This window comes from Emys orbicularis, chromosome 4, assembly GCF_028017835.1.
Source record: "Emys orbicularis isolate rEmyOrb1 chromosome 4, rEmyOrb1.hap1, whole genome shotgun sequence".
In the NCBI taxonomy this organism is placed as follows: Eukaryota; Metazoa; Chordata; order Testudines; family Emydidae; genus Emys; species Emys orbicularis.
Genome location: NC_088686.1, coordinates 152,082,149 through 152,104,700, shown reverse-complemented (window position 1 = coordinate 152,104,700; position 22,552 = coordinate 152,082,149). Strand labels below are relative to the sequence as shown.

At 59.0% G+C, this 22,552-nt stretch overlaps 1 protein-coding gene across 1 annotated transcript; it reads right to left on the bottom strand.

Moving 5' to 3' along the window:
- Positions 1 to 929: 929 nt before the first annotated feature.
- Positions 930 to 21,753, bottom strand: FNBP4 (formin binding protein 4). Its single transcript, XM_065402658.1, has 17 exons — positions 21,708 to 21,753; positions 19,770 to 19,906; positions 19,295 to 19,484; positions 18,772 to 18,919; positions 18,566 to 18,686; positions 16,336 to 16,674; positions 15,135 to 15,345; positions 11,920 to 11,931; positions 9,821 to 9,936; positions 9,060 to 9,164; positions 8,141 to 8,274; positions 6,987 to 7,165; positions 5,989 to 6,302; positions 4,760 to 4,904; positions 4,399 to 4,727; positions 3,428 to 3,585; positions 930 to 1,958 (listed from the first exon to the last, which is right to left on the bottom strand). The coding sequence occupies exons 1-17, from the start codon at positions 21,745 to 21,747 to the stop codon at positions 1,868 to 1,870; spliced, it is 2,769 nt and encodes a 922-aa protein (XP_065258730.1). The 5' UTR covers positions 21,748 to 21,753; the 3' UTR covers positions 930 to 1,867.
- Positions 21,754 to 22,552: the final 799 nt, after the last annotated feature.

The following is a 22,552-nucleotide window of genomic DNA, read 5'->3' as shown; positions in this document are numbered from 1 at the left end:
CCTGTCCATGACCTGTACTATATACCCCTAACTAAATCATGGGCTGGGGGGCCACGGGTGCTCTGGGGGGGCAGTCCGGGGGCACCGCAGGTGCTGGAGGGTGCGGGCAGCGGCACATAGCCCAGGACTCCTGCTGGTGCGTGTGTGTCTGTCTCTGTGTCTGTGGGGCTGACAGGCTCCCTATCCAGCTCTGCGCAGCTCCCCGGAAGTGGACGGCATGTCCCTGCAGCTCCTAGGGGGAGGGAAGACCAGGGGGACGCCGCACACTGCCCCCACCACAAACTCCATCTCCGCAGCTCCCGTTGGCTGGAAACCGCAGCCAATGGGAGCTGCGGGGGTGGTGCCTGCAAGCAGGGGCAGCGCGCAGAGCCCCCTGGCCTCTCTGCCTAGGAGCTGCAGGGACACACCATCTGCTTCCAGGGAGCCCCCCCCCCCGAGGTAAGCGCCACCCTGCACCCCAACCCCCTGCCCTGGGCCTGAGCCCCCTCCCACACCTAAACTGCTGCTGCTGGCTCACGGGCTGCCCAAACACTCGGGCCGCCCCTGAGCCAGCCGCACCGGCCACTGCAAAAGTCACGAAGGTCACAGAATCCGTGACAGACACGCACCCTTAGTTATGGGCCCTATTGTACAGGCAAGAGGGTGTCAGAGGTGGCATCCAGCCTCCCCGATGACAGATTCCCTGGCATGGCTGAGCCGGCATCAACAACTGCTTTAGTGCACCCGCAGACCAAGAGCACCTGCCCGTTCAAGTCAGACAGATCCCCCTTTGCTGGTGAGTTGGCAGAGGCGATGGCTGGAGGAGCCTGAGTCACCCAGAACGTAGCTCCACCATGTCCCCCCCAGCCCGATTTGCAGGCGCTGGCCTGAGCCCAAGTGCACTGTCCACCCCGCGCCGAAGCACAAGGACACGCAGGTTCTGAAGTATAAAAAGGGATTTTATTCAGGTCTATGTACAAATTTACAAAGCCAAAAACTGGAGAAATACAAACGGCTGGAAACCCGAGCTGCCTTCCCTTTCGTGGGAAGAAAGTGACTTTTACCTGATTCTGAGCCAAAGGAGGGGGGCGGGGGGGCTTAACAGGGACAAAAGCTACTTTTGCTGAAATTGGGGGACTGATGGGGAGTGAAAGGAGGTGGGGCCTAGAATGGGGTAGAACTAGAGAGCAAACAGCTCCTGACACATGGCCTCCCACCACCTCCCAGCTGGCTGGTAAACGTGTCCAAGGGCCAACCAAAGGTTTTATGGCCCAGGCAAGGTGGACTTGTCTAGTCACTGCACTAGGGCCTGCACAGACAGCCCTGGAATCGAGTGAAGGGCTCGTCTGGGCCACTGGCTGGTCTGATGGAGGAAGTGCGCACATGGGTTCCTACTCGGCGCGGGACAGAGCTGCAGCACCTTCGGGCCAGAGATGCTGGGAATGGCAACGCCAGGAGGCGTCTGAGAGAGCGAGGTCTGAAAGCCAAGGAAGAGCCGCCTTCTCCTTAAACCGCAAGGGGAAGGGCGAGGGTTCTGAGCTCGACTCGGCTCTACCAGCCAGGCCAAGCGTGGTGCGGGGGGGCGGGTTCACCTGGTGCAGTCGCTGCCAGAGCCCAACCCCAAAACGGACTATTCATGCCCAGCGCCCCCACGGTGCCAGGAGGAGCCGAACGGCGAGCACAAGGCCGGTCAAGGCCGCCCATTACCTAACAGGCCTTTCACATCCCGGCTCCCACCCTGGAGAGGTCCCAGTCTAGGGGATCGCTGCATCAGCCCATTCAACTGAAACGGGATGCCCCAAACGGTTACAATTTATTGACAACAGTTGTATCGGTAAGAGGCTTTAAACTGTACACATGGTAAAAAAAAAAAAACAGTGCCGATGCCTCATGTGCTCGAAGTGGTTTTCCTCCGCTTGAGCCGCGCTCGCCAGTCCTCCGGCAGAGCCTCGAAATTGGCGTTCCTCTCCGCCATGCCACTGCGGGGACAAAGAGCACCTCAGGCCCGGCAAAGGAGTCCGGGCAGCGCTTGTGCAGCCCACCCTCAGGGGCCTGATCTGCCCTTGGCAGGGGGTGGGGTGGGCTCCGCACAGGTTCACAGAGCTGCCTCTGACGCAGAATGGCCAAATCAACCCTCCGGAGAGCATCAGGGGCGTGTCGGCAGGAAACTGGCCATATGCCTAAGACCTCCTGGGGCCGCTAGAAGGTGCTGTGCCAGGGAGCAGTTCTGGGGGCTGGGAAGGATTCAGTCAAGCGCTGTCCCCTTGCTGCTGGGAATCCCCACCCCTCACACTCAATGCATGACAGGTCAGACTTCCCCAGCCGCAGATCTGATGGGAGGATCCAGCTACCCCTCCCTCCCCCCACACACATACACCTGCTCCCCTCACCGGGATGGGCAGAGGGAAGAAGTTTCTTATACACATCTTCAGAGTAGGGCGTTCGGGCTCAGGCGGCCACTGGAAGGACCCCAGGGGAGGAGCTGGAGTGGCCACGAAACTTGACCCATGGGAATTTTGTAAATACAGTGGCGGGAGGGACCTAGCCCATGCCACCTAGCTCACTGCAGGGTGGTGGCAGGCAGTAGGGTCTTCTCCCTCCCCATGCCCTCTCGCCCTGCCTTCGCGCTTCCCAGGCCCCACTACTTTACACTGCGAGCCCAAAGGTGCTGGCCAAGGACCCTGCCCAACTTGGGGCTATGGGACAGCTGGCCCTACACGCTGGAAGAGGAGCTGAGGGCTGTGGTTAAGCAGGTGACATCATGAGTCAGCCGCCGCGCTGTGACTGGCGGAGAACTCCAGCTCAGCACAATGTGGGGTAAGTGGCCCAGCAAGGCAGTGTTGTCCCCGAGAGGAGGCGCCGAGGGCAGTGGGCTCTCCGCTGGCATGGCCTAGGAAAGGGGGATCTGCTAGAGGAGCTGGATTTCCAATGAACGGGGCAGCCACCCGGGCCGAGACCACTGCTCGCGTGGGCAGGCTGGAGAGGGCTGATCCGAGGGGTAGTGCTCGAGGGTGCCCTGGAGATAGGTGAAGGGTGCCAGGAAGTGCCTCACTAAGGCACGAGCAATAACCGTTCACAGCTGTCGGGATAGCCACAGGAAAAGAACTGCCCCCCAATAACGGCAATGGATACAGCCAGCAGCTGAGAGGCCGGGCCAGCGAGAGGGTCTCCTGGGGACTGTGGCACAGAGAAAGGGGGCGAGGACCCCAGAGGCAGCACAGCCATGCTGCCCTGTCCAGGGGAAGCTGGCTCTGAGGGGAGGAACGCTCCCTCCTGGGACCCCTCTGCTGACACTGCCACCTGGGGGGGGCTGGCTGGTGCCCTGGCCAGGGGTGTAGCAGGAAGTGGATTACGAGCAGGTGCAGAGGGCTCCCAAGGAGCAGGCTCCGGGCCCACCTGGCCCCTCCCAAGGAGCAGGCTCCAGGCCCAGTTCCCCCTCCCCCCATACCTCACTAGCTGCTGCTGCTTCCACTCCTCAATACGTTTCTGAGAGGTGAGCTCCCGGTCCTCCTCGCTGGAGCTGGAGTTCTCTTCCTCGTCCAGCTCCCGCTGGATACTCTGCCACTTCTTCACTAGCGACGGCATCTTCGCTTTCCCCTTCTTGCCCTGCACAGGAAGAAGGGGAAGAGCTGGGACCATGCAGGTGGCACTGTGGGCACAGAGGAGCGCCCCTCCCCCACAGAGCCAGGGCAGGAGGGAGAGGAAGGCAACAGGGACCCAGCCACAAGGACGGAGGCAGAGTGTGTGGGGGGAACAATGGCCGATACTTGCAGGGGGGCACATTACTCTGCTCCAGTGGCCAGCTGGGAGAGATGGGGGGAGGGGAGAGGACTGGGACTGATCAGCGAGAGTCAGGGGCGGGCACAAGCCCTGCCACACACGACTATATTACCATAGTCCCTGCAAGCCACAGGTCAGGGCCCTGCTGTGCTAGGGGCTGTACATTATTTATTAGGTGTATTACGGTAAAGCCTACAGGCCCAGTCAGGGATGAGGACACAGTCCCCCCTTAATGCTGGAGGAGCCCCAAGAACTCCGAGGAAGCGGTGTGTCTAGCTACCGCCAGTGAGAGAACGCGCTTCCCCCCAGTCACTTCTATGCTGACTAGCAGCAAGCCTGCTAGCCCAGCGCTGGCCACACACTCCTGGGGGTCGACCTCCCCACACTAGGGGAGCCACTGCCCAGGAGCGGGGGGCAAGCTGCCTGCAGCATCAGCCCTTTGCTCAGGGACTCCAAGGTTCTCCACACATCAGCCAGCCTCCCCTTTACAGAAAATCAGAGGGAAGCGACTTGTCTCCCAAGGCCACAAAGTCCTGACTCTTCTCTCGCTGCTCGCGCCCACCCTGCAGGCACAGCCTGGATCTACAGCAGCTTCCCTACAGGCCTGGCCCGCCCGGGCAGCGGTGAGCCCACCCCTACCTTGTCCCTCCTCCCCTTGCGAGGTTTCTCGGGAGGCGGTGCTTTGGTGGTTGGGGGAGGCGGAGGTGGCGGCTGCGGCGGAGGAGGGGGAGGCGGCTGCTCCGTGGCCCCCTTGACAGGCAGGGCTCCTCGTGCAGGGGCTGGCTGCGCCATGGTGGCCGCGAGCCCTGTGGGCACAGCACACTCCGAATAGCTCATGATGGCTGGCGCGGTCACGCCCAGGTAACTCGGTTGGAGACTCAGCCCCATGGGCTGAGGGCCTGTGGACACAGCAGAGAGATGGAGGTTGGTACGTCCCTGGCAGCCCCCGCTGCAGACGCCGCCCTGGCCTCGGGGACGCCGCTCCGGTGCTGGTACTCACTGGCTGCCATGACGGGCTGGCTGTAGAGAACGGGACAGCTGCCGATGGTCGCTGCTCGCTGCACCAGCCCCGTGCTCATCTCACCGGCTTTCCTCTTCTGCGGCTTAGCGGTGAGGGCGGCGGAGGCGCTGCCTTCGGAGTTACTCTGCAGGCAGAGGGGGTGGCCAGTCAGAGGGCTGGACTGACTCCTGACCACAGGAGACATCTCCACGGCCCCTCTGCTGAGCCAGCCAAGCCCAGTGTCCCTCGGACAGGGGCTCTCTCTGGCAAGGGGACGTGCCCACTCGAGACAGCCCCACGCAGCGCTGAGCCTAGGCCTGGGTGACCCAGCAACGGATGGAGCCCACCACTGTGGTGGCCTGCCGCACTGGCCTGGCTCGGGGACCGCATTGCCCCCTCCCTCCCCCGTGGCTCACCCTCCCCATCCCCCTGATGCAGCTGGCACCCACTGCCCCCTCCAAATTCCTAGCCGTCGGCAGCTCCTACACAGCTAGGTCCTGCTCTGGCAGCTGCCCCCACCCAGCCCTCCTGTCCCTTGCACAGCCACTCCTGAGTGCAGCCGAGCGAGCTACTAGCACACAGGGGCCTTGGATCTTGCGCACCTTTGGTCTGCGGTTTAACATGCCCCTGCCCCAGGAGACAAATGGATTCTCCGCCTCATGTGGAGGAAACATTTTGCACTCCTGGAAGAGGAACCATTTCATGAGGGTGAAATCCCCCTGCAGAGAATACGGGGTTTAGGCTGTTCTAGAGCAGCCCGGCCTCAGGCAGGAGCCGGACAGCTCACTACAGAACGCTTTTTCCCCTTATCCACTGCAACTCCACTGATGCCCCGGGCTCCGGTTCACAGCACAGAACCACGGCTCGCCCAATGACCTCTCTGCCCGTTAAAACTGACCTTTGCTCCCCCCAAGATCCAGGGCTGAGCAACGTCCCAGGACCACCTCCTTTCCACCGCCTCTTGGGAGGGGCCTCGGCAATGGCTTTTGGAGAGGGTATATCATTCATGTCACCCTTCTCTCCCAGGACTGGGAGGGGGTGGGGGGGAGAGAAACGCAGAGTTGCTAGGCAGCTAGCCCTTACCCATGGGGTGACAGGGGCTTGCTGCAGGAGGATACAAAGCAGAGCCACTGGGAAACACGCCCGGCCGAGTGATGCTGAGCTACCTGTCTCACACAGCACACCCGATCCTGGGCCCGCCCCGGGCAGCGGTCGCTCCCCGCCCTCACCTGGCTGCTGGTGACAGCTGGGCGGAGAAGCGGTTTCAGAGGAGCATCTTCCTCTGTTCCTGGGGCTGGTGGTTCCTCGCTTTCCTCATCCTCCATCTCCACCTCCTGGATCTCTCCGTCCTCCCCAGGAGGCGGTGGTGGCGGCGGTGGTGGTGGGGGTGACTCTGGCGGAGGTGGGGGAGGTGGGGGCACCTCCAAGGGCAGTGGGGGCTGGAGCACGGGGACAGAAGACTGAAGCAGAGTCCAAAACGGAGTGAGTGGCACGAGGGACGTGGCAGGAACTTGGCTGGAGAAGGGCTCTTTGCTGAGAGGACCTGAGGAGACACATTGGTGCATGCCTGACAACCCACCCTGGAACTGCTCCTGCCGCAACCCACCCATTCCTCCGCTCGGCTGTGCTGATCCCCTCCCTCAAGGGGTAGCCTGCTTCTTGGCAACTTCGGTGGCAGGGATGCACAGTGCCGGTGTACAGCACACCACAGGGCTCACTGCCCAAGCCGTAGGGCGAGGGACTGCGCGCCCTCAGGCTCTTGGGGAAGCGTATGGCAATGCAATTCCAACTGCCCCGGGCACAGCACCTCCCTTCTGGGTTAACTCCGTCCACGGCTCAGCCGCTCTCCTTGGCTAACCAAAACCTGGTGGCGTGTCGAGCCATCGCTCACTGGCGGCAGAGAGACCCCCTCTTCTCTTTTTCTGGCTCAGAGAGCTTGTTCTGGCCCTATCACCCACCATCGGGGCCCCCTCACCACCTTGCAGATTGGCCCTCACACCCCGTTACAGGCGGCAACTCTGACAGCAAGAGTCTGGCCCACGGTCAGACAATGAATCCATGGCAGAGCAGGGAACTGGAGCCGGGTCTTGCTAGTGGTAGTGCTCTAACCACTGCACCATCCTTGGTACCAGCAGCTCTCCACCATCTGCTAGCCACCCTCACCCTCCTTCTAGCCAGTCCACACTGCTTCCCCCTCCCCCATCTCACAGCCGTGGCCCCCCAGTACCTGTGGAGTTCTCCACCGTGGAGTCACCACCGGACTCAGCTTTCTCCTTCGGAGCTGGTTTGGGAACAGCCTCAGCTTTACTGTCCGGGGCCTGCCCGTCCTCTTCCTCCTCACCATCCGGGAACTCCCACTGGGACTCTCCTGTCTGCTCGTTAACATAGAAATAGCGCCTATGGTCCCTAGATCACAAGGAAGAACAGGCGGCTTTACGTTCCCTCCCCTGCAGCGACACGCAGACATGGGCCTTTCCCGCGACAGCGCTGGGCTCTCACCGGGAAGCCCCTCTTCTACCAGGGCTGCCATTCACAAAGGCAACAAACAACTTTGAGGAGGGAGGCGGGAGGTCAGAGCTAGCTCGCTCAAAGCTGTTTGCATTGCTGGCTCTGTGAATCCAGCCCCGAGCCCTCCCCTCCAAGAGAGAAGGGCTGGGAAAGCAGGCTAATGTTCACAGGGCGGGAGGAGAGGGGGGGCAAGCTCTCTCTAGGAACAGGACTGTTAAGAACTGCCTCCGGAGTACAAACAGGGAGCAGCCCAATTTAAGCAAGGCGGCTGCTCCCCCCATGGGCTGTCGAGGTCCCATGCATGATACTCTTGGTGTCAAACATACAGTGAACGCTAGAGAGAGGGAGAGGCTCTGGGAGCTGAAAAACAAAAGAGCAAACATTTCAAACAATGAACAAACAATCCAGAAAAGCCAAATAGAAAAAGAAATGTTTGGGTCTGACCTGCCGGTAGGAGATAGTAATCTTGCGCTTGGTTCCCATCCGCAGCCAGGGGGGCTCTCCTGAGGGTCAGTGCTGTTAGCCGGAGTAGAGATCCAGAGGTCCTGCAAAGTGCACAGAGCTCTCGCATGCGCGACCCCCCGAGCCCGCCCTCCTCAGCGCAGCTACACTCGGGAGAGTAAAAACCAGCTCTGTCCAATCACCGACCCAAAGCCATTCCAAACACTTTTTTAACAGGGATTTTTTAGGTCTCCAATTTGGTGGCTGGCCCAAACTCTGTGAGTGCTGGAGGTTCTCTGCCCGCCCAGCACCGCTAACGGCAGCTGCTCTCAGTCTCCGGACAGATGTCGCCAACGTCGTCAGGTGGTGATGGTCACAAATCATGTCTGAGAGGTCAAAGGTCAAAGGTGAAAAGGGGAGAAGAGTGCGTACCTGTCCCAGTGGCAGGACCAGCCTTTAGGGGTGGCGTTTATTTCATACTGTTTTAGCTGTTCGGCTGCATCTTGCAGTTTGCGTTTGAGGTAGTTTCCATTGAGAGCTCCTTCGCGCCAGTCTGCAATCCGGGTCTAGAGCCAGCAAGCAGAGAAGCTGTCACACTTTGGCATCAAAGAGGGCACAGCAATAGTAAAACCAGCAGGAGGGCAGCACTGGGGGATGCGCTGCTGCCCTCTGCTGGCAAGGGGGCAGTTCATGGTCCATTTTGGTCAATTTCAGTCATAGGATGTTAAAAATTGTAAATTTCATGATATCAGCTATTTAAATCTGAAATGTCATGGTGTTGTAAATGTAGGAGTCGACCCAGCTCTGAAGGCAGCAGCACAGAAGTAAGGGTGCCTGGTATGGTATTGCCACTGTTACTTCTGCACTGTTGCTGGCGGCAGCGCCGCCTTCAGAGCTGGGCGCCTGGCCAGCAGCCTCCGCTCTCTGGGACACCCAGCTCTGAAAGCAGCACAGGCAATACCAGGACCCCCCAACAATAACCTTGTGATCCTCCCCAAAAACCCTCTTTTGGTACGGAGACCCCCAGTTTGAGAAACGCTGGTCTCCCCCATTAAATCTGTATAGTATAGGGTAAAAGTACACGTAAGACCATATTTCACAGGGGGAGACTAGATTTCATGGTCCGTGATGCGTTTTTCATGGCCGTGAATTTGGCAGGACCCTACCCTATGGATGGGGGTGGGCAAGGACACGGACCAGTCCTGTCTGGGTGGGCTGGGGGAAGGACTCAGACAATGAAGGGGGACAGTGGTTAGCTGCCTAGGGCTAGAGCACTGGGCTCAGCTTGGCTTCCAGCACTCAGGAACTAGAAGGATGTTTGATTCCCGGGGAGAACACAGGCTTCCGTTACCTCGGTCTGCAACAGCAGCATGTGGAAGTTGGACATGGATTGTCTGTTGATGCCCAGGAACTCCAGCTTACTAGTCAGGGTATTTGCCAGCTCTCCGATCTGAAACTGCCGAGAGACAGGGCACACAAGGGGTGAGGATCGGCTCGCAAACGGCCCACAGGCCCCGGAGGAGGACTGCCAGCGCTCACGCAGCTATGCCCCTGCTCCCCAGGGTAGCTAAGTGCAGGCGGGGGAGGCAGTGAGACGGTGCCCGTGGGCTGTACAGAGTGCCTGGCTCAGAACCTGCCTCCCCCAATCCCAGCACTCCGCAAGTGGAGCCATTTCATTTTACCTAGCAGAGAACGAGCCTGCCCTGTGATGAGCTAAGAAGCCTCCTCCATCTCTGACTTGGAGGAGTTACACTTGAGTGGTAGGCAACCCACTACCCCCACCCAGCCACTGCCTTCTCCACACCCGCAGCACGCGCTAGACTGCTTCTCAGGAGCAGAGAGACGAGCAAGACTCTCATACCCCAAACCCAGCTCCACTGCTGTCCCCAACTTTCCAAATTCCCACCTTCACCTGGGGCCGAGGCCAGAGGGCCACCCAACGGAGCGCTCCAGGGCTCCAAGGCCATGCTCCAACCCCAACATGGCTCCCTCAAGAGTGAGGATGGGAGGGAATCTGGGGACACCCTGCTCTCCCCCCCCCCCGGGCAGAGACGCGGTTGTGACCCAAACACTAGTCAATACCAAATTCTCCCTCCCCTGCCGCCCACCCACCTTCAGGTCCTGCTCCTCCTCTTCTGCTTTGGGCGCTCCCTGCGCTTTCACTTTGTCCTGGACCTCCTCTGGCTCCAGCTCTTTGTCTGATGTCTCCTCGGCTGCTTCTGCACTCGCTGCTGGGGGAGAGAAAACACACGAGATCTTCCTAACTGTTCCCACAGGGCAGCGCAGTCGCCACCCACCGCATGGCCCCCCATCAGCGGGCAACCGTGGGAGGGAGTCAATTAAAAAAGTTCGGCCCTATTCTATCCTATTTTAAAAGTTCAAGTTTGGCCTGGGCTTCCCGGGCAGACTCTGGCCTCAGAAGGGACTGGGAGCAGGCAGAGATTTAATCAGTGCATTTGAAGAGGAGCAGTAGACAGCACCCTCGTCTGTTCCTTTATCGTTTGCAAAGTAGGGCTTTTTTCCCATTAAGAATCCAGGTCCTGGCTAGGCCAGAAGACTAAGGCCATGTCTACACTACAAACTACGTCAAACTAACTTGCATCGGAACATAGCCACCGCCGATAAATTGCTTGTGAGCGCATACTTGGCTCCTTGTGTTGGCGGTGCGCATCCTCACCAGGAGTGCTTGTATCGATTGTGTTGTTGGTGTGGGGCAATGTGGGACAGCTCCTGAAGGCCAGTTACAGTTGATGTAAGCAATGCAGCATCTATACTGATGCTGCGTTGACCTAATCACATTGACCGTGACTCAGCGCCGCTTGGGGAGGTGGTGTTACTCAATCAGCGCAGAGAGGCACTGACGTCGGCGGGAGCCAAATTTAAGTGAACACACTTCCACAGGTAGGTTGACACGAGGCAGGTTACATCGACCTAACCCTGTAGTGTAGGCCCAGCCTAAGACAGCCAGCAAGCTAGTTCACACCTATTTCACTGCAGTCACCGATTAATGTCGGGAATAAAGGACGCCTTTGCAAGATTCATACAGAGCTGAGCTCCCGATACACATCCCATCCACAGCCCTGCTCCTGACCCACCGCAGCCAGGCAGACAAAGCTCCCAAAATCCCCAAGGGTGCGTCGACGCAACAAGCACACCCGTGGTGGCAGCGAGCCTCAGACTCTGGGCCGATGACTTGGGCTCACGCTACGGGGCTAAGAACAGCTGTGTAGACGTTCCCATAGAGGCTGAAGGCTGGCCTCTGGGACCCTCCCCCGTGGCCGGGTTTCAGGCTGAGCGGGAATGTCTACACGGCTGTTTTTAGCCCCATAGTGAGAGCCCCAGTCATTGAGCCGGGATGAGACTCGCAGAGCGTGGTTTTTTGTTGGGTAGACGTACCATGTTCACCAAGCCACAAGGCGAACCCCATGCAGCCCTTCCAGTTCGCCAACAGGAGTTTAACTCCAGTGACTAATGAGCGGGGAAAGGGCACTGCCGTTAAAGATTCAACCCCAACCTCCTTCCTTCGGAGCACGAGACACCAGACACCTCTTAGGATGGCCCGGCCAGAACCTGCTGTTCTCACCCAAGGATGGTTCTACAGCACTGCACACAGGCCCAGCCCTCCCCACCAGCAGGGCCAGGGAGCTAGGGGAGGGGCCGCTCCCCTTAGGAAGGGAGGAGGGCTGTTTCTGGGGCTGGACAAACCCACGACTCAGCTATTGCACCATCTCAGTTCGCACTATGACGCATCCCCGGCCTGAGCTGTTCAGCAATGCTCAGGCCCCAGCAGGGTTGTTTCCACTCAGAGGAGAAATCGAGAACACCAACCAGGTCTGTGCTGTGGTGCAATCCTGTTGACCTACAAAGAATGGACACGGAGTCCTGTCCCCCGAACACAGCTCGCAGCTTCCTCGCTGCCCAAGGAGCCGTCTCTGCTCCTGTCCAGGGCCTTAGTCTCTAGGGGACGAGGTGGGTTTTTCCAGCCATGACCATCACCACTGTCAGAGCGGAGGGTCCGGGTGCTGGGCGTCCCCTGGGCCCTCATGGAACGCGCTCTCAAGCCAAGGCAATGAGCAGAGGCCTGGCAAGGACTGCTCTGCATGCCTGCAGTCAGCCACAAACTCTCCTCCTTCAGCCCATCTCATTCCACCATGAGCCTGAGACCCTCCTACTCCAATCCCCCCTCGGCCCACTCCACGTGAAGGCCCCACACCAGCCAATGGCTCTGCTTTCCTCCACTGCCTCGTGTATCTAGACCCAGCCAATAGGACATTTATCCACATGGTTTCCTCTATTCTAGAAGGTCCCCAGACCCCCCAGAACAGCTCTCCGCCCTTCCATGGCTTGGGAGGCAGTCGGACTGACGGGGGTGGGGGGAGGGAGGGAGAGGGAGGCCCAGCCAGTCAGTGAGAGAATGCACAGGAGTCCTTCATTTAACTCTGGAGCTGCCGAGGCCTTCAGATCCTCTAGTCCCATGAGGTCACTGGAGAGCAGCCTGCCAGGAGGCAGCCCCCAAGATATAGCCCAACATAGGAATGTTTCCTTGGGGGGGGAGGGGGGGGAGGAATATGTCTGGCACCTGCTGACTCCTCCTGGCTTGTCCTTTCAGGAGGCCTCCCTGTGACATTTGAGAGCTGCACTCGGGATTGCCCCAAGTATCCAAGCAGGGCCAAGGTTGTGCTGCCTTTGGGGGCATTCCAGGCGCTTCTCTGCCTCTGCTGCAGGGGCTGGTGAGAGAGGGAGCCAGGCTCTCGCCCCCCAATCCCCACAGACCAAGGGAACTGCACGTGCTGCTCTGCCACAGGACAGGACGACAACCCTGGAAAGGGCTCGTACTTTCATTAGTCATTATGGTAGGGCCTAGGAACCCGCTGAGATCATGGGACCCCTGTGCTAGACACTGTACATTCAGAGTAACAGACTGTCCCTGCCACAAAGACCTTGTCAGCTACATTGAGAGAATCCGTAAGGGCGCTCTGGACCTGAAGCCAAAAGTCCTTAGGGGCATGGTAGGGAATTGGTGGCCTAGTCAGTGGGGCACAGAAACCAGAGGCCCGATCCGTGGGGCGCAGCTGCCCATGACAGGTGCCGGAGGGGCCGATCCGTGGGACGCAGCTGTCCGTGGAAGGGACCAGGTGGGGTGGGGAAGGGGGACGATCCATGGGCCGTAGCTGTCCGTGGCAGGGGCCGTGGGGGCCAATCCGTGGGGCGCAGCTGCCCAGCATGCTGGGAGCTGTGAAGCCAGATGTCTCTGTGGCAGAAGAGAGGCTCTGCAGAACTCAAGGCCAAATTGCCCAGGAAGAAGTTAGAATCCAGACAGCCGAGCAGCAGGGGCAGACACAGCCTGGCTTGGTTTGGTTTATACAATACCCTGCAACACTGAATGCAAGAGACGGGACAAACCTCCAGCACTCTCGAGGCGCTCTGGGTTAATCAGGGCCTGGCAGGTCTGGCTTGGCCTCTTGAGCCATGGAGGGCTCAAGCCTCTGTCACAGATCCATGGACCAGCCCATGCAGTCAAGCGCCCCTAACAAGTCAGACCGTTACACCTGCCCAACGAGTCAGCCCTCGCCAGTCCTCATGCTATATTAGAGGAAGGCGGGACTTCTACCTCACTCCAGCTCTGGGACGCCTGCCCGGATGGGTGTTTCCGTAATCCACACCCCAATTAACCACTGAGCTAGAAACTGAGCCTCATCTGGCAGTCTCTGGGCACCTGCACAAAGTATCACACACACGGCACTGCGAGGACCAGGGATTCAAATACAGCAGTGGACTGGCCCAATACAACACCTGCCCAGCCAGCCTGCCTCCTGCAACCACAAGTCTACAACGGATTCTGCCTCCAGCCCTAGCAGTCAATATGTGTGGGCTGAGTCAGTGGCCACTGAGCATTTGCTGCTGACCAGGAGGTCCCAGGGAAAGAGGAGTCTCAGGTTGCCAGGCTGTTTAGACCTCGCAGACTGGCTCCAGTGCTGCAAGCCAACAGGAAGCCAGTGCAGCAGAGCAAGGACTGGTGTGACCTGCTCCCTACCCCACTGGCCAGGTGGGCAGGCCCATGCGGAGCTCCCCAGGCACTGCCCAGCGTGCTGCACTTCTGGTTTGCAAGAGACGCTGGCCTAGCTCTCGGCAGCAAAGGCCAGGCCCCAAAGTAGCCAACCCACAGAAAGGGGGGCACTTGGCCAATACACCCAAGACCCCAGCAGCAAGCGCAGTCTATGAGCGCCCCCAAACATCCCCACTGCAGCCTCAAGTCCAGTGGTGGGCAATCTGCGGCCCATCAGGGTAACCCGCTGGCAGGCCGTGAGACAGTTTGTTTACATGGTCCGCAGGAACGGCCACCTGCAGCTCCCAGTGTGCGGTTCGCCGTTCCCGGTCAACGGGAGCTGTGGGAAGCGGCGGCCAGCACATCCCTGCAGCCTGCACCACTTCCCATTGGCCGGGAATGGCGAACAGTGGCCACTGGGAGCTGCGGGTGGCCGTGCCTGTGGATGGTCAATGTAAACGAACTGTCTCATGGCCTGCCAGCAGATTACCCTGATGGGCCACAGGTTGCCCATCACTGCTCAAGTCCCTTCCCCACAAGCATCACCTCTGTCTCACCCACCCACCGTGCTCTCAATGCAGACCCTATCCCAGCCAGACACCAGGAAAGCAGCCCACCCCATTCAGAGGTGGGACAGACAGCAGGTTTGATACATATGCTGATGACCCCATAGCCCCCAGATCTTCTCCAGAGGCCTTGAACCACCCCACAGGACTGCTGGAGGCAGATGGGACGTGCCCCCAAGCACCCTGTCAGGAACGGAGTCGCTCGGTGGCAATGCCGTCCAAGCCGCCAGGCTCTGCGGTGCAGTGCGAACCCTGTATGGCTAGTGCTGATCAGAGACTCAGTGCAGACCCTTCACAACCACCCAGCTCTACGAACCGATACAGCGAAGCCAATCTCCGTCCCACGAGCCAGCTCCCAACTGCTCCCATCGCCCCGCGTGCTCCCCGAGAGCAGAGCCCCCCCGCAGATACAAAATTTGTATCCGCACCTGATCCACGGGCTGCAAAAGTGATCCACGAATATCCGCATCCGTGGATATAAAAAAGTTATCTGCAGATTGGCAGGGCTCTGGGCTCAAAGTGCCGGGGTGCTCCTCCCTGTAGAGGGCATACGCAGAGCCCCCCAAGACGACATTCATTGCTAATAACCTAGGCATTACCGCTGCTGGGCTGCAGAGAGAGGAAAGAACTCAGCCTGGCGGTAACACGGCCCGTGCCCTGACCCCTCCAGACAAACCCTCGAGCTGCCAACCCCTGCGATGTGAAGGAGGAGCCCGCGCTGAACACTGCGATTCGGTGCCCGAGGGCGCCGCTCTCCCTGCAGTCACTGGCTGGGAAGCGAGGGCCGTGGCCCAGGAGGCGTCTCTCAAATTACCTGCTTCCTTGATTTCTGGAGTCTCTCGGCCAGTCTTGCTAGAGCCGCGGCTGGTGGACTCTGGGCTGGCAACCCCGACAAAAAGCTTCCACTTCCCTTGCATGGACGCCGGCTTGGGCGCTGTGTCAAGAGATGCTGACTGGCTCCCGTCGGAGAGCGGGCTGGAACCCGAAACGCTGCCATCTCCCTCCTCCAAGGCTCGCAGCTCCGCCTGCCACAAGACCAGAGGGTGAGTGCCGCCTCAGGGAGCAGCCCCCAGCACTCACAGAAGGGAAGGGGAGGAGGGCAAAACCTCAGGAGGAGCTGCACCCTGCTGATACGCAAGAAGGTGACCTCACGACCGAGGATGGCCAGGCCAAACCTGAGTGGGGCTGCGACCCCCTGTGCCAGGTCACCATGCCCAGAGCAGGAAGCCAGGCCCAGCCCTTCAGGGCGAGTGCGGAGGTGCATACATGTAATGGCGGGTCACCAAAAAACAGACAAGGTGCAGTTGGTGGGTTGCCCTGGTGAAAAGTCTAGGAACCACTAGCCTAGGTTGTCATGAGCCCCACTGGCGGATGTCACATCAGCCTGGCACAAGCGTGCCCGTGATGAAGGGGTTGGTAATAATGGGAATCCTGAGATTGGCCCCCGGGGTTGGGGAGCAATCCCTTTTCCCAGAGACTCTTTTCAGAGCTTTCCATCCACTGGCAATTCTCTCCGACTGGGGAATTGAAAACAGTGTCAGCTAAACAGACAGGGGCTCACGAAACACCTCCCCCCGGATTTCTACATGCAATGCTCCGGCCAATGCTGCTCCCCGGGACTCCAGTCCCGCTGCCTACTGCAGGGGAGCATAGCGCTACTTCGGCCTGGTCTACACTTCAAAATGAGATCGACCTAGCTGCGGTGGCCAGAGGTGCTGTACGATGCGTCCACGCTACAGCGGCGCAGCTGCAGCACCGTAGCGCCTGTAGCGTAGACACAGCCATGGGGTCATTCTGCTGGAGGGAGGAGCGTACTGGGTGGTGTCTCCCTGGGCACTCTGCCCCATAGGTGATGGGGGCAGCCCCTGAATCCCCACTAAGTCCCTGGCACAGACCACACAGGGCCTGGGTGGCGATTGAGACTAGGTTTTCTCTCATCCTGCCTGGACTGTTAATGACACAGGGCTTCCCTCCAACAGCAGCACCTGCCCCCTTTTCCCCCAGCTGCCACTTACCTTCTTCCTCTCCAACACCATCTCCAACTCCAGCGTGTCCTGCTCCTCCTCCTCCTCGCTGCTCTCCCCTGACTGCACCACGCTGCACAGACCCTCCTGGGAAGGGTCTTCCAGAGCATCCCTGCAAGGGTCCTGCTCGTCAGCAGCCACCGACGCTTCTCCCGCGGCCACCTCCTCCGCTGGCACCGGCTCCACCTCCTCCTTACAGATCACCTTCCTCCTCCAGCGCTCCTCTTCCTCCTTCACCACCTCGGGGACCAGCGGAGCCAGCAGGGACGCCGCCACCCCCTTCTTCTCCTCTTCGCTGCTCGAGAGAGCCTGTACGCCTTCATTCACCTCCTGCGGGACAGACAGGAGTCACGGGCTCTCCCCCGCTCCAGAATCGCCGCTGCCTGACAGCCCGAGGGACTCTCAGACAGCGGCAGAGGGAGGAACAAGACTCCCCTATAGAGATCCCTGCAGTGAGGGCCTTTTCCCAGCCAGTGATTTGCAGCAATCCAGGAAGAGCCATCCTCCAGCCTCCGATACCAGCCAGTGCCAGGGGCTTACGAGGAAGGTGCAAGAACCCTGGGGTGGACAATTCTGGAGTAACGAGCCTCTAGGGAAAGTATCTCTCTAACCTTGTCAGTGAGAGGTTCAGTACTTAACCCGCTGCATCCCACCCAGCAAACACCCAGAGTTATGGCCGATCCCTTCGGAGACCCTGGGCGCTGCTGGCGTCCAGGGTGCGTTGCGGGCCTGCAAGACCCAAACATCAATGGGGCCTGGTGTACGGGGACTTCCTCTTAGCAAGGGACTCCTGAGTGCAGCCTGGGAGAAGGGGCTACTGGGAGCGTCTGGCCCTCCTCCTCTCCCTCACCCCCGCAACGTCCTCTCTAAGCTGGACAGCTGCAGCCTTTGCAGACCCTTCCCACAAATGTTTTTCCAGCCTCTGATCACTCTCATCGCCTGCCTCTGACCCGTCTCCTTCATGAGACGAGGGACCCAGAACTGAACACAGGCCTCCTGGGGAAGGCATGTTTGATCCAGAGGGGCACTAGAAGATGGCCAGTAGTTTTTATTCTCTTACCATGCAGCCGGATACTCCACGTGGCCCCCTATGCACGGCACGCCCTCCCTGAACTCCTCCATAAAACAGTAAGCCTGTCCTTCTCCAAACTCCGCCTCCCACCAGGGATGTTATACAGGGGGGACAATGCAGACGGAACGCTTCCCAGCCACAAAACCAGGGGCACAGTCAGAGAGTCCCCCGAGCAGCGCACTCAGAAAGAGAATACATGCTTCTCTACATGATCAGCCTGGGAAACTCAGTGCCACAAACTGTCTGTCAGGCCAATAGTCTGGGAGGGTTGGAAAGAGGAGCAGGGTTTCTATGGAGGGCAACAGTTATTGGAGGCCGCTGTCTCTGGGGACAATTGGCCCATCACTGCCTTGTGCAGGGCTCCTTGCTCCTTCATCAAAGCAGCAGAGGCTCCTGGGCTTTGTCCTTCCAATCCGGCACGGCAAACCCTGAGCTCCTCCCCTCAAAGTGACTCCTTGGCCTGGTATAGTCTTAGTCACCGGGGCAGCTCTCAGGGTGTGTGCAGAGCGAAGGCCGCCCACATCGCTCCTGATAGCCTCACTGACTCAACACAGCTCCAGCAGAGGGAGCGGGAGTCTCTCTGCGCTGCTAGTCAGGTGCCACATACTGCCCACTGCTGCACTGTGCCATCCCCACAGAGGGAATCGGTGCCCAGGTGAAGCAGGAGTTCCCAGTGCTGGCAACGTGCTCAGTACCGCAGGATCCACCCAGCAAGGCAGCCCTTGCTTCGGAGCCTACACAGTCCCTCCACCCAATCCAGTTTTCATTCCTACACCCCCAGACCCCTCCAGCAGGTGACCAGAGCAGAGAACGCCCAGCTGGCGTGCTGAGCTGCCCTTCTACGGGGTAAAAGAACGCCAAGTGAACACAGGACCCATCGGGGCCATTTCTAGGGCAGAATGGCACTTGGAGCATGCATCCCACGACTAGAGCAGGATTTTCCATCCAGGGAGGTGGGGGTGGGGAGCCTGGCCTCAGAGACACCCAGCTATCCAAACTCTGTGGCTAGCTGAGGCTCCTCTGGGCTCTCTAGCTCCTTCCTGGCCCCTCTGGTCCCTGGGAGCCCAGGGGCGAGGCCAGCCTGCAGCGTGATGGAGCGTCTCATTGAGATGTTCTGCAGGAACGAGGAAAGGGGTGACTCCCACTGACCTTCTTCACCTCTCGCTTGGGTAGGACAGTCCCACGGCTAATGCTGGCAACAGCAACCCCTTTCTCCTGAGGGTACAGGTCTGCAGCCACCAGGAAACTCCCGTCGACACCTGCCACAGAGCTGGGGAGGGAAAGCAGAGGCTGTGACGGGCACATACCAACAGGCCGCATCCCCCCCCCGTGCTCCAAAGGTGGCCTGGCCTCACCTGGGCTGATAGCGCTGCAGCCCCTGGACCTGGGTGGCGAGGTACTGCGGCAGCTCCCAGGTCACCTCGTTGGTCCGCGTGTTCCAGTAATAGTAGCAGCCAGTGTTCTCATCCCAGACCTCCTGCCAGTCTCCCATCTCCACGCCCACTGAGGGAAGAAAACCAAAGGCCATGAGTGAGCAGGATGCCCCTAAGCCCGCCGCCCGCCGCTAGGCACCATGGCCCTCTCCACGTGCCTCAGGAGACAGGGACCCCACCGTCTGTCCCTGCGCTCACCCCACGCGCCAGCCACTCACCAATAGCCCTTGGAAGACACAAACCTGTGTGTGTCGGCCACTAAGTGTTTCATTCTTGGGGCTACAGCACAACATTCATCTTCTGACATCACAGCTAGAGAGAACGCGGCTGTTTCCAGGCAATGAAAGGGACACGGGGGCTGGCGTGCTGCCGGGGATGGAGGCCCCCCCAGCTGGAATGGCTGCCCGCACGCCCTGGGGCAGACGAACCCGGCAACAGAGCTCACCTCCTGCCAACGAGCACTGGGTGTCATACTGCCACTCCGCCGACTGGGCAGAGCCCGTCCCGTTCGCCGTAGCCGAGGGATGGCTCGAGGCAGACTCCTTGGGCTCTGGGCGCGGCGGAGTCGGCGGGGGCGCGGCGGAGGCACCCGTGGATCCAGCAGGCTGGGCCGGAGCCGTAATGGCATCAATCTCCTTGGAAAGCACAAAACGTTAAATGAATTGAAGCCCCAGATTTGGGGCAATCAGCGTATTCCCCTACGCGCAGAGAGCAGCCGCTACCCCAGGCGAGTCCTCCAAACTCAGCAGCCCTGAAACCCCGCCCACCAGCTTCATCCTCCACCCCCCTGCCTTCCACCCCAGCAAAAGCACGTTCGCCCACTTTTCTCCACAAGCACAGCTCAGGTTGTCAGCAGGTGGTGACCCCGGAGCCCTGCCTGTCGTGCCCTGACTGAGACCCAGGGCAGAATTTCTACTCACCGCCAGAAAGTTTGCCAGCGTGCTGTCAATGTCCGTTGAATTGTTGCCGTTTGCATCTGTGGACGGCACTGATTTCTCAGGTGCCTCTCCCTCCTCATCATCACTGTCTGCGTACGCACCGAGCAAACATAAGCCACCTAGGCAGAGGAGAGTTACCAGTGAGAGTTTCCCTCCACCCTCGACTGCCTGGGTTTAAAGCAGAGGACAGAGAAAGTATTTCAAATGCAATCTGTGAAACAGCCACCTGCCAGGATTCGCTGAGCAAACTCAGAATGCCACACAATGCACACACAGCTGTTCTGGGGGTGTAAAAAGAGCTCACTGGTTTGGGGCAACTGAACACCACGCATACCCTGCTTCCAAGCTACAGCTCTCTTGCCAGTTCTCACCTCTCGCACCATGCACACAAGGAGAGGCAACACTCCCAAGGTACGTAGGAAGCATCACTGAGCCATCGACACAGCCTGCTCCTCCGAGATGGTGATCATTACTCATACTGTGGTACAGACACACCGAAGACGTGGTCCCTGCCCCAAAGGGCTTACAATCTCATTTAAAACAAGATGCAACTTTGCAACCATGGAGGCTAGAAGCTTGCTATGCTGAATGTGCCATGCGGGTCCCACACATCCCTACCAGACCCCTGTGACCTTTCAGTCTCCAAAGCAGGGAACTCCCTCCTAAGTCCTCATTCGGGGCAGTCCGGAATGTGCCAGCGCTGTACGATTTAAAGCTTATCAAGGTAGTTGTTGTGAGCAGCTCTACAAATCAGGAAAGCCAGTTGCCTATCCCAGAGGTGTAGGCGTTTCAACTGTTTAACTACTGAATACATCTGAAAAGTAGCAAAACAGATTCAACAGTCCACAGGTTGCTGCAGCTCAGGGAGCTAAATCAGGCCGTAAGCCCGGGACTGCTGTAAATGAAAAAAGCTCTCTGCCAGCAACCTTTCCACTGAGATGGAGCCACTCCCTGCAGGTGTCATCAGAGCACACAGCTCCGGATTCCAACCTGGGGTGTTGAGCTGAAGGATACGCACAAATTCCAAAAGCCGGCTCCCTGATGGGCCCTAAAGGTGAGCACAGAGGCGGGGAAAACAATTGCATCTGCCCCTTGTTTTGTTTCATAATGGTCACTAACAAGGGGCCTGAAGAGTTTCTTCCATTCGCTTTTCATGTGACAAATCCAGGTCCCTGGAAAAACCAGCTAGACAGAAGTGTCTATGGAAGACTAGCAGGTTTGACACTTGAACCTAACTGAGGCCTGGTCTGCACGAGGATTGTATATCAGTACAGGTTACGTCTCAGGGGTGTGAAAAATTCACACCCCTGAGACGTAGCTATACTGACCTAATTCCTGGTGTACGCAGAGCTAGGTCGATGGAAGAATTTTTCCACTGACCTAGCTACCACCTCTCGGGGAGGTGGATTAACTATGGTGATGGGAGAACCCCTCCTATCGCTGTAGGTAATGTCTACACTGCAGTGCCATTTTAAGCACAGACATACCCTGACTGAGGTGGGAAGGGATTTTTATTCAAGCTGCATGAGACTCTGAGCGACCAAAACAAAGCCAAAGGGTTGGAACAAATATCTGGCTAAAGACTCAACACCTCCACATCATCAATTAGAGCGGAGGAAGATCCCAATCCACTGAGTCATCTGTGAAATCCTTCAGTGCAAAAAGACCCCACATCCCTGAGCCTTCCAAGGCAAAGCACAAGAGGCGCTTGCTTTGAATGATCCGGTAACGCCTCCTTCACACACAAACAGACCAGGGCCCAAACGCCATGTCTGCCTTTGCCAGCTGCCTTCCAACGACAGCACGTTGTGCCTAGAGCGTCCAGCGCCAGACAGACACAGACTTGGCTGCTTGCCCTTAGTAACTGCAGACTGAGCTAAATCCTAGGGAGAGCGAAGGGAGGAGAAATGCCCCACCTACCTGTTGGCTTGACAGCTGCTGGTCCAGCAGGTGCAGTCATTTGGGGCGGGTTTGGAGCTGTCCTGGGAACCTCCCCAGCCACCTCGGGTTCATCTGGGCGAAGGAAGGAAAAGTGACAGTCACGTCAGTGGCCCGCATCCAGGGAAGAGCCTCTGCCACCAAAGGAAGCTGGGGAGGGGAACCGCGTGGGCGTAATACATCTCCCGCTCCACAAACAGCAGCTCCATACACCCCTCTGGGGTGGTCACTGCAACTTGTCCTGGGGAGGCACTCGCAGACTCTGCTCACAGTCCTGGGGTACCATCCAGACAGCACAGCCCCAGCCCCCAAACGATTACAACCGAACTTCACACATGACTCAAGTGACCATACCAAGCGGAGGGGAGGGAGGAGGAGGGTAATGAAAAAGAAACAGTGGCTACGCATGGCAGCAATGGGCCGTGTGCACAACCGAGCAGCTCGGACTCTCTGCCAAGTTTTCTCTTTCATAAATAAATAAAAATCAGCTCTCTCCAAGACTCGTGGGCCGGCTGATTGCTTGTAGGCAGCATGTCTTAAGGAGGGAAGTGGAGGCAGAGCAGGTGCATGACATGGCCAGCTGTGGGCATGACCCAAAGGAGGAAGAGGGACAGCCCGTGCCCCTGCTGCTCTTGCCCAGGTGGAGCCAAGACGCTGCAGGCCGTTCTGGGGGCGGACAGCACAGCAGCCTCCCCATCCTGTGCCCCTGAGCAGCTCCAGCACTACCACTGCCCAGCTGCTAATCTCGCCGAGGAAATTCCCCAGAGACCACACTGCTTAGTCACCTACTATACAGAAGCCCCCGGGTTTAGCGGAGTCCAGATCCC